At 58.2% G+C, this 10751-nt stretch overlaps 1 protein-coding gene across 1 annotated transcript in view; it reads left to right on the forward strand.

Moving 5' to 3' along the window:
- The window catches only part of ACE (angiotensin I converting enzyme), a 17365-nt gene extending 12654 nt beyond the window's left edge, over positions 1-4711 (forward strand). The window contains exons 17-25 of the mRNA XM_027664874.1: positions 126-317; positions 605-702; positions 977-1149; positions 1615-1838; positions 2078-2222; positions 2420-2518; positions 2854-2976; positions 3566-3753; positions 3999-4711. Coding sequence (XP_027520675.1) covers positions 126-317; positions 605-702; positions 977-1149; positions 1615-1838; positions 2078-2222; positions 2420-2518; positions 2854-2976; positions 3566-3753; positions 3999-4195 — 1439 coding nt within the window. The 3' untranslated portion in view covers positions 4196-4711. The remainder of the gene's footprint in view (positions 1-125; positions 318-604; positions 703-976; positions 1150-1614; positions 1839-2077; positions 2223-2419; positions 2519-2853; positions 2977-3565; positions 3754-3998) is intronic.
- Positions 4712-10751: the final 6040 nt, after the last annotated feature.

The following is a 10751-nucleotide window of genomic DNA, read 5'->3' on the forward strand; positions in this document are numbered from 1 at the left end:
CCATGAGTTCCACTGGAGTGTCTCATAGACACGGAGGGACCTGGGGTGCCCGAGCAGCAAGACAAGACAAGACTCTTACCCAAGAAGGGCAGTGTCTGACAGCTGCTGCTCTTGCCTTGCCACAGGTTATACAGACAATGGGGCCTACTGGAGATCCCTGTACGAGACACCCACCTTCGAGGAAGATCTGGAGAGGCTGTACCAGCAGCTGCAGCCCCTGTACCTCAACCTGCACGCCTACGTACGCCGAGCCCTCTACAAGAAGTATGGGGCAGAGCACATAAACCTGAGGGGGCCCATCCCTGCTCATCTGCTAGGTGAGGCTGGGCTATGTGTCCCACCAGGGATGGGTGCCTCTGAATCGTGCCAAGAGCTGAGGCTGGTGCCTGTTCAGCTCTGGCTGAAGGGCCAAGGTCCCATGAAATGGGTCTGCAGAGGACAGTCCGCCCCAGGGAAGGGCAGCACGTTCAGCTGCATGGATGTGCAGGCAGGGCAGGGATCCTGACAGGGCAGGCACCAGGCAGGGTGGTCCACCTGTGCAGGAGAAGGTTCCTTTTGCCCTCCTCTCCCTGTCTTCTTCCTCTCATCCTCCTGTCCTTCCCAGGCAACATGTGGGCTCAGTCATGGTCCAACATTTTCGACCTGGTGATGCCTTTCCCGAATGCCGCCAAGGTGGATGCCACCCCAGCCATGAAAGAGCAGGTCAGTGCTTTTCCAGGCTGCTCTGGGGAAGCCCCTCAGGAGCCAGCACCCTCCAGCTGTGGCCAAATGATCTGGTGTTGCTAAAAAAATCCATACCTCATCTCTATTCTCTCCCCACCTGGATATACCAATGGCTGGATGTCCAGCTCCAGCTGATACCCAAGGTTCCCTCTGCCCAGAATAACAAGGCTATCCCTGGCTTCCCATCCTTCCCACAGCTCCTGGCACCCCAGCATCCCCCACTGCCCCTCACCAGCTCCTGCTCTCTCCCCAGGGCTGGACACCCAAGAGGATGTTTGAGGAGTCGGACCGTTTCTTTACCTCCCTGGGCCTCATCCCCATGCCCCAGGAGTTCTGGGACAAGTCCATGATCGAGAAGCCCTCGGACGGGCGGGAGGTGGTGTGTCACGCCTCGGCCTGGGACTTCTACAACCGCAAGGACTTCAGGTGCCCGTGGGGGGCAGGTGGTGGTCACACCTCGTGTGGTGCTGGGGCAGAAAGCCGCACCTTTGTAGAACAAGGACACGTGGGCTGATGCCACCACTGTGTCTCTTGCACTGGGGCTGTGGCACCCCCGCTATGGCACTGCCACTGGTACCCAAAGTGCTGGCACCGCTGGCAGGTGCCCCCATGGTGCACGGAGGGCAATCAGTGCCTTCCCTGCCCTACCCTGGAGAATGGAAAACCCAATGAATAGGGACAGAGAAGGGGCAGGGTCAACAGGAGATGCAGGGGAAGAGAGACACCAACCCCATGGAGCAGGACCAGCCCAGCCTGGTATCACGTGTGGGGTGGGGGCACATGGGAAGGGAGGCCAAAGGGAAAAACAGCTCAAGGGGATGTGATAGTTCCCAGAGATTTTCCCAGCAGCACTGCCCTCCCTTCTCCCCCAACCCCTGTGTCCTGGTGCAGGATCAAGCAGTGCACAGTGGTGAACATGGACGACCTGATCACGGTGCACCACGAGATGGGCCACGTCCAGTACTTCCTGCAGTACAGGGACCAGCCCGTCTCCTTCCGGGATGGGGCCAATCCCGGCTTCCACGAGGCCGTCGGGGATGTCATGGCCTTGTCTGTCTCCACCCCCAAACACCTGCACAGCATCAATCTGCTGGATGAAGTCAAGGAAGACCAAGGTGAGCTGGGAGGGGGGCACCACACAGCAAATGTGGGAGTGCTGATGGGAACAGCTGGAAACGCAGAGGGCCAGGAGGGGCTGGGCAGGGTGGAAGGGGTCAGGGACATATGTGGTGGCCTTGCGTGCATGGAGGGGACAGGACCTGTTGGAGCCACCCTGCTCTGGGGCAGAATGAGCCATCCAGGGTGGAGGGATGGGTGCAGCACTGCCTTGCTCACACCTCCATGCCCTGGGCAGAGAGTGACATTAACTACCTGATGAGCATCGCCCTGGACAAAATCGCCTTCCTGCCCTTCGGGTACCTCATGGACCAGTGGCGCTGGAAGGTGTTTGATGGGCGGATCAAGGATGACGAGTACAACAAGGAGTGGTGGAACCTCAGGTATGGCTGAATTCAGACCTGTTTCTGAGGTAAGGCCTTGGCCTTCATCCCACTGGGTGTTTTCTCCCTGTGGTGCAATTGGCTGCAATGGGACATGATGGGATTCACAACCCCTCACACTGTCCCCATGGTGTCCCCTCCCATTTTACTTCACCCTTTTCTCCCCATGCTGGGCTAACTCTCCCTCTCTGGCCCAGGACGAAGTACCAGGGTTTGTGCCCACCAGCACCGAGGTCTGAAGATGACTTTGACCCCGGGGCAAAGTTTCACATCCCTGCCAACGTCCCCTACATCAGGTGAGCAAGCAGGGTTGGGGCTCGAGGGACACCACTTGGACACAGAAGCCTGGGCAGCTCCAGGGATTCTGACAGAGCTTCTGAGGAGAAGGTTGGATTTGGGGGTATTTCTCCCTATCTGAGGAAGACAGGCTCATCCACCCAGGCAATCCTAAGACACACATTACGGGAGAAATGGCCCAGCAGGTTGGGCTGAGTTGATGGAGGTGCAGCTCCAAAGCCAGGGATGCTCCTCCAGACTGGGAAGGTGCAACCAGAGAATGAGGGGAGGGCACATCCTCTCTTGAACAGCCACCAGCAGGGTCTGTTCCCATCTCCTCATCCCTCTCCACCAGGTACTTTGTCAGCTTCGTGATCCAGTTCCAGTTCCACCAGGCTCTCTGTACGGCAGCTGGGCACACGGGTGCCCTGCACACCTGTGACATCTACCAGTCCACGGAGGCTGGGAGGATCCTGGGGTACGTGTGTGGGCAGGGCAGAGCCGAGGTATTTCTGTCGCCAAATACCTTCAACCCAGCCCAGAAAGACAGGAGGCAACGCAGCCCCTGGTCATCCCTCCCACCCCTGCCCAAGCATGGGATGCTCCAGCCCCTGGGGTGTGGGGAGGGGGTGCCTGGGGCAGGGGGTGCCTGGGGCAGGGGCACCTTGGGCTGAGCCCTGGGGCTGTGATTGCAAAAGCAGCCACTAGATGGTAGCTGGGCCCCTGGCAGGTGGAAGGCTCCTTCCCTCCTCCTCCTCCTCCTCCCAGCCTCCAGTTCCTTAGGGAAAACAACCCCCTTGCTTCCAGAAAAGCACCTGCAAAATTAACCCTTTCACCCAGGAACTGCTCTGCATCAGGCTGGATTCGCTGGAGGGCTTTAATCCATGCAATCCCCCCTTTACCCACAAGTTAATCTCCTTCCCTGTGCCTTGGGCTGGCAGCCCTGTGGTCCTGAGGGTACAGACTGTAACCAGGGCTGCTGATACCAGGAGCCCCAAGGGAAAGGGAAGGGCTGGCAGCCAAGAGGGTGATGGGGAACCCACTGGAGCTCATTTCTCCTGCCACAGGGATGCCCTGAAGCTGGGTTTCAGCAAGCCATGGCCTGAGGCCATGCAGCTCATCACGGGGCAGCCCAACATGTCAGCAGAGGCCCTGATGAGCTACTTTGAGCCGCTCATGACGTGGCTGGAGAAGGAGAATGAGAAGAACGGGGAGGTCCTGGGCTGGCCTGAGTACAGCTGGACTCCTGACTCAGGTATGCAGGGCTCAGCCAAGCACAGCAGATCCATGACAGGGCAGAGCTCGGCCCTCACCAGGGCCAGGATGAGATGGACCTGTCTTGGTGACCCCTGGCCACCCCAAAACCCACAGGGCGTTTGGGTGCTTCTCCTTGATCTCTCCTGGTGCTGAGTCTAAAGGGCATCCAAGACACCAGCAAGGGAGAGCTGGTGAGCCCAAAGCCACCACACCCACCATGTCTCTCATTTCTCCCTTTTCCATCCACTCCAGCCCCAGATGGCTCCAGCAAAACTGATTTCCTGGGAATGTCCCTGACCAAAAGCCAAGCCTCGGCAGGTGCCTGGGTCCTGCTCGCCCTGGCAGTTGTCTTCCTGATCACCACCATCTTCTTCAGCATCAAGTTCTTCTCATCCAGGAGAAAGGCCTTCAAATCCAGCTCAGAAATGGAACTGAAATGAGGCAGCCACCAGCGGGGCAGCATGGACAGGGTGCAAGCACGGGCACTTGGCCAGGCTGGCAGCCATGCCATGGGCACACTTGCCAACAAAGCCATGGGTTTCCACAGCCCAGGACTCCTCTCTCCTATCAGGTCAGACATTTCTTTCCACTATGCAAGAGCCAAAGCAGAGAAGAGCTATTTATTTGACAATGTCTGCATCGGGGGAAAGAGAAATTCCGGCGCCGGCAGGCACGGAGCCGTCACGAGCTGCCCCTGTGCCCAGGGCTGGAGCTGGTCCTGCCTGGTCACCCACCAGCCAACTCTGACCTGTGGGCAAAGCCACAGAGACTTGAGTCACAGAGGACAGTTTGGGGAGGGACAGAGCACGTTCTTCCCCCTGGTTTGCCTCTGCCAGGCTGTTCGTTTGCATGGATGAAAAATAAACCCATGTCTTGGCACCCTCCGAGCAGCAGCTCAGCTCCTTCTTGCAGGTGGGCTGGGATCTCAGCAGGACAAGGCAATCCAGCTGCCACCCCAACCCAGTGCAAACACAAATCCCTGGGGACCAGCCCAGCTTTGGGGCAACACACTTGCAGCACCCAGCTTCCCCCATCCCCAGCGTGAAAGCTCAGCATCCCCTTGCAGCATCTCCCCCCCCCCCCCCCACCCGAATCCTGGTTCCCATCACAGCTGACAGCTCGTGGGTTCTCTGTGAAGCACGTGCCTAAGGAAGGGGCTGGATCAGGGCCAGAAATCCCCAAAGTCCAGGCATGAGCTGTTCAAAGAGTTGGGGTGTCACCGAGCCCGAGCTGGGACAGGGCTGGAGCTCAGGACTGCTGTGACTCCAGCACTCGATGACACTCATTTACGTAAGAGCCCGGAGGGGGGTCCAAGGTCAGCGATCGCCTCCCGCCCTCCAGCTCCCGATTATCTTGGGATCAGCCGCTCTTGAGGCCCCCCCTTGCAGCTCCCCCCCGCCCCGGCCCGACTTTCTTCTGCTTCTGTAAATAAAACTTCGTATTTGTTCTGCGGTGATTAGGTGCAAAACTAATCCCAGGCCGGGGATTATTGCAGCCTTAAAGAGCTGCGATCCGCTGCAGCCCGGAGCAGCAGGGGAAATGAGGGGATCTGGGATGATCCACCCGCCCCCCTCCCATCCCATGGCCTCTGCCCCCGGTCATGCCTCACGCCGGGAAAGGGAGGCCTGGGAGCGGCTCCTGTCGCCTGGCAGAGGAGCAGGAGGCAGGTGTCTGCCCGCCCACGCTCCGGTGTTTGTTTGCTTTCCGTCCTCCTGCGAGCTCAGGTGCCCACGCCGAGGTGACACCCCGAGCAGGGTCGGGGAGCAGCAGCCCCAGCCCCGGCACTCACCCCGTGTCCTTCCCACAGCCACGTCCTGGAGCATCTGCTTTATATCCCGGCACACCAGGCTCTCCCTCTCCCCCCTTCCCACCAGGGCAATGCTCACAGAGCAGAGACCTGGCACGGTGAGAGCTGGGTTTGGAGCCAAGTGTATTTTGAGCCTGGGAAAGCAGGGCTGGTGCAGGTGTGCTCCATCCAGCTCAGCTCCTCGTCGCTAATTTGGAGCTCTCTGGCTCCTTTCTGCCCTGTTAGTGGAAGAAAAGAGGTCTCCGAGATCATCAAGATCCTGCAAGTTTCATGAAAATTGCTTTCTGGAGGAGAGGATTGGGGAAAAAAATAGAAAAGAGGCACACTGAACACTGTCACTCAGGGACTGCAACGCAGGCTCAGCCCTCGTTACACATCAGAGAATCCACCCAGGAGCCGGGTGTGTCCTGCAGTGGACACTGGATGCAGCTGCAGGGATGAGTGATGGGTGCCCTGAGCTGAGCCCCTGACACACAACCCAGGCCCACCATCCTCGCAGAAGACAAAGGCAGACACCAGGTTACCTTCAGCACAGGTCCAAGGTCTGTGCAGCAGGTGGGATTGGACACCAGCCAACTCTCAACACGGGTCCAAGGTCCACACAGCAGATGGGATGGGGTTGGACACCAGGTTACCTCCAACACGGGTCCAAAGTCCGCCCAGGAGATGGGGCTGGACACAAAGTCCAGCCCAAGGGGAGCCTGAAGGTCCCGCCTTGAGCTCAGCTGGAGCTGCTGGGCTGGGTGGGGGGGTCTGGGTGATGCTTTTGAGGGCAGTGAGGGCTGGCTGGTGCCCCTAGGGCTCTGCCAAGCCAGCAGCAACGTTTTACAAGATACCTTTAAACTGAGGATGATTTCCCTTCCCCGCTGCGATAACATCTGGAGAGATTTTGCTGCCTTCTGGCTCCTGCATCATGCTTGCTGCTGAAATTAGGAGGCTCAGCGAAATCACTCCCTGAGGAGAAGAGAAGAAACGTAAAAGCAGAAAAAAAGGAAGAGATTCCCCCTCTATTCACAGAACTCCTGGAGGGGAGCTCAGGAAGCAGTGGGTACTCAGGCTTGGGGGGGCTGCTCTGCACCCCCTGCCTGTACACGAAGCTCCCAGAGAGGAGATTTGCTTTAAGATCACATGAATTCAAAACAAGAAACACCCTGGGTTCCCTTCACCAGCTGAGGCACCCTTTGGGCACCACACAAACCCATTTTCCATTTGTTTAGGTTCATTACCCGCCACAGGAAGGTGGCTGGGTGGGGGGGTTCCCACACCCCTCGGTGCTGGCAGGGCCTGGCCAAGCCGGGTCTATTCTTAGCCGGCGGGTGGCCGGGCAGGAGCAGACAGGGTGAGTGGGGCCGCGTTCCTCACATTCCCCTTCCCCAGGGACAAGGAGCGCCGGGAAATATGCAGCCACAGCTTGGCAGCAGCTGGGGGCCATCAGCGGGGGCCACCCCGGGCAGGGGAGAGGGGGGAGGTGGCGTTGGGGGCGTCTCAGGGGACAGCAGAAGTGTGGGAGGGAGGGGGTGAGCTGTGGTAGGGTCTGGGGGTGCCCCATCCCTGCAACTCATGGCTTCAGCCCCCACAAGCCCTGGCTGGCACCATCCTTCCCTCCCTGCTGCTGGAGCAGGGCTGAGGGGGGTGGAGGTGAATGTGGGGGTGAGGGGCAAGTGAGAGACCCCATATTGACCCCTCTAAGCAAGTTCAGACTCCCCCCAGCCCCATGGCTTGGCTAGAATTCCCTACCAAGGGGGCAGGGCCAGATCCAGCCCAAATGACAGCCCCACTCCTCCTGTGTCCATCCCTGATGGAGGATGGAGGATGGAGGAGTGTCACCCACACCTGTGAACACTTTGCACCAGCACCCAGCTGGGTCCCACCCTCACCAGGGGATACACCCGGGGGTGTGAGCTGGGCTGACCCCCCCCAGCCCCACAGAGCCCCCACTCTCCCTGGGCAGCATCCCTCCATCCCACTTCCTTGGATTGTCTCAGCAGCAGGACCCCAAATCAGGCTTGCCCATGTCCCAGCGCTGGTAGGGACTGTCCCCACCCCTCGGGGCTCCCCCCTGAGCTGACACTGTCCCAACAAGGCTTTGCAGGTGACAGGAAGAGAATTGTCCCAGACCAAAAGTGCCAGGAGTGTGTGGCCCTACCCTTGGCACTCAGTCCCTCTCCCCCTTGCCCAGGAGGTTTTCCAGACCTGCTGCAGCCTCTGCCAGCACCCTCCTGCCATGGCCACATCCTGCCCTTCCCTGCTCTTCCCTGCAGCATCCCTGTGAGTTGCTGCAGCCCATGTGCCCCATCCATCCTCCTGGCAGGTGAGTCACGAGCTGGCCCTGTGCCTCAGTTTCCCCGCTGTGCAGTGAGGACGGGCAGGATGCCAGGGTGGCTGCTATGAACCAAGTGGGCCCCGTCCCAGAGCAGAGTCTCTGTGGTTTTTCCTGACACTTCCAAGAGTGGGAAGTGGCTTTTGTCAGGAAGCAACATCCGTGACTTGGTTTAATGTCACTGAGTCCTTCCCAGGTTTGCAGCCCCCCCTGGGGCTGGTGTGGTGGAAGGCCCGAGCTGCTGAGGGTTCATTTTGGCTGCACATTTTACCTTTGTTTGGTTTGGGTGGGGGTTTTTTGGTTTCATATTTAGCAAACAAACGGTGTGGAGCTGAGAGCTTGGAAAAATAAGTCAGGGTTTGGAGTGGGGGGGCAGAGGAAGGAGCCAGGAAAAGGACCATCCTTCCCCCTGCAAAATAAATTTACAGCCCCAATTCCTCCCTCCCCTGTCACATCCCTGGAGCATCTTCCAAAAGTGAAGGGCAAAGCAGGGGCACGAGCTGTGCCAGGCACCAGGACACCCGAGCGTGTCTGGGGACTGCCCTGGTGGCTGGAAGCAGCTTTGGGGACCACGAGAGCCCCGTCTCTCCCCTCCCAGCTGTGTTTGCAGTGTGGCTCTAATTACAGAAATGTGGAGAAATGTCGTCTCTCAGTTGGCAAACATTTCTCCTGGCAAGCACCAGACGACAGCTGCCGTGCTGGGATTCCAGTGGGCTCCCATCCCCTCCATCCCACACCTCCCACCCCAAATCCACACCCCGTTTCACGGCTGTGCCCCCTCACCCGATGTACCTGTGCCTGCCCAGGGCAGCTCCTTGCTGGGTAGGTGATAATTCCTGCACAGATTCTAATTCCCTGCACTCCCAGCTGGTTCTTTAGGCACTTGTGCTGCAGGAGCAGGGAATGGGAGGACACCCTTGGGAAGCACCCAGGCCTCCTTTGCCCTTGGAAACTAGGTGGTTTCCCACTGATTCCCCAGGGTGTGGGAAGGAAGAAAAGAAGGGGAAAGGAGCAAAACCTCAAAAACACCCAAGAAGGAGAAAGAGGAGGAGGAGGAGAAAGAGGAGGAGGAGGAGGAGGAGGAGAAGAAGGAGGCAAGGAAAGAACTGAGTGAGGGAGGAGGAGGAGACAGGGCAGGGAGACAGGATTACTGCTCAGTCGAATTAGAGGGAGCCCTTCAGCTGCCTTGAACAGCAGGAGAATTTGCCCGAAGACCCCAATTTTTCCTATTTGTGACAAAATGTAAGCACGGGATTAACTGCAAGCATATGCTTAAAACCCAGGGAATTGAAAGAAGTCTGGGCATAAAGTGCTCTGGAGAGGGCAGGGAGGCAGGGCATGGGCCAGCAGTCGGGGGGATGACCCAGCTCTGCAGGGATGTACTGAGGGAACTGGGAGAGCCGGGGGGGGGGGGGGACTGGAAGAGCCATGGGTGCACCAGGAGGCTCCTGGAGCTTAGTGAATAATAGCCTGAAAGGGAATGACATGACTCAACTCCATCTGCGAGGGCTGTGTGGGGAAGAGGGTTGGTAAGAGAGGCTCTTCCATCAGCCACGTGATGGGATGAGGCTTCCTGGCAAGAGAAAGGGGGATCAAAGTGCCAGGCCCGGAGCAGGACAAGCCTTCCTGGGATCAGCTGAGGGGCTGGGAGGCTGGGGCTGTGCCCTGCCCCATGCCCAGAGCCCCCCACTCTGCGAAACCTCACGTGCCCTTGCCGTCAGACACATCCGTGTCCACGTGACGTGCCCACGAACATCCCCGGACTGATTTATGGGATGAGAGGAGGGCAGGAGGCCAACCTTAAATCCTGGCTGCCTGGTGATTAATAATCATAATTATTATCATATTAGCTGTAGTAATAATAGTTTGCTTTCCCCTGCAGCACTGGGCATCCAGGAATCTCAGCAAGGTTTCACCGGGCCAAGTGACCAATGTCCCTATTTTCTAGCGAGGAAATTGCGGCACAGAGCTGTCTCCCTTGAGTCACACAGTATATCAACAAGAAAACAGAGAAGGCAGGAGTCTGGACTCCGTGTCCCTCTCCCTCCCCCATGCTATTAAGCTGCATCTGTGTAATATAGAGCAAAACATCCTCCACGACTCGCAGTAAATCATGGCAGAGGCAGCGTGCAGAGTGGATGGGGGGAGATAATGGGTTTTTCACCCTCTTCAACAATAGAACAAGTTTTTCTCCGCTGGGGAAGGCTGACTTCTCTGAGAGACAGAGATAAAAGCAGCACTGAGGCTCTGAAATGGGCCTGAAAGGGCACCTGCCTCTGCTCATCCACTTGCTTTGCTGGCCCAGGGACAGGAGGAACCCAGGAAGGGTCAAGAGCCCCACGGGCATGGCCTGGTCCCCGTGGGCATTGCTGAGGTGCACTGGAATATTAATTGAAAATCCCAGCAAAACACTCCTGCTGATGATAATGGACCATAATCCTCTTAGACCAATTTCATGCCTGAAAAATCATGCATAACAAAATAATAATAGAAAGCCCCTCAGTGGACAGTGTCCACAGCAGTGGGCACAGGAGAAGAGGGTTGTCCAAAGGGGATTTCTCAGGGGGGAAAGGGGGCTGGTCCCCTTGGCCTCCACCCCTGAAGGACACGGAGGTGTGGGCAGGAGACAAGCTGAACTTGGGGTTAGGTCTGAACATCTGCTCTAGCAGGGCAGCATCACTGTGGGGCCTCGATGTCCCACAGAGACCTGGGGACTCCCGTGCCCTACAGGGCCCATGGGAATTTCTGTGGCCAGAGAACCCTGGGACCTCCTGGATTCTCCGTGTCCACCAGAGCTCCCAGGACCCCTTGGACCCTCCTGAGTTCTCAGGATCTCCGGGATGCTCCATGTCCCTCAAGGACGCTTCGT

This window comes from Corapipo altera, unplaced genomic scaffold, assembly GCF_003945725.1.
Source record: "Corapipo altera isolate COAL_440 unplaced genomic scaffold, ASM394572v1 142, whole genome shotgun sequence".
NCBI classification, from domain to species: domain Eukaryota; kingdom Metazoa; phylum Chordata; class Aves; order Passeriformes; family Pipridae; genus Corapipo; species Corapipo altera.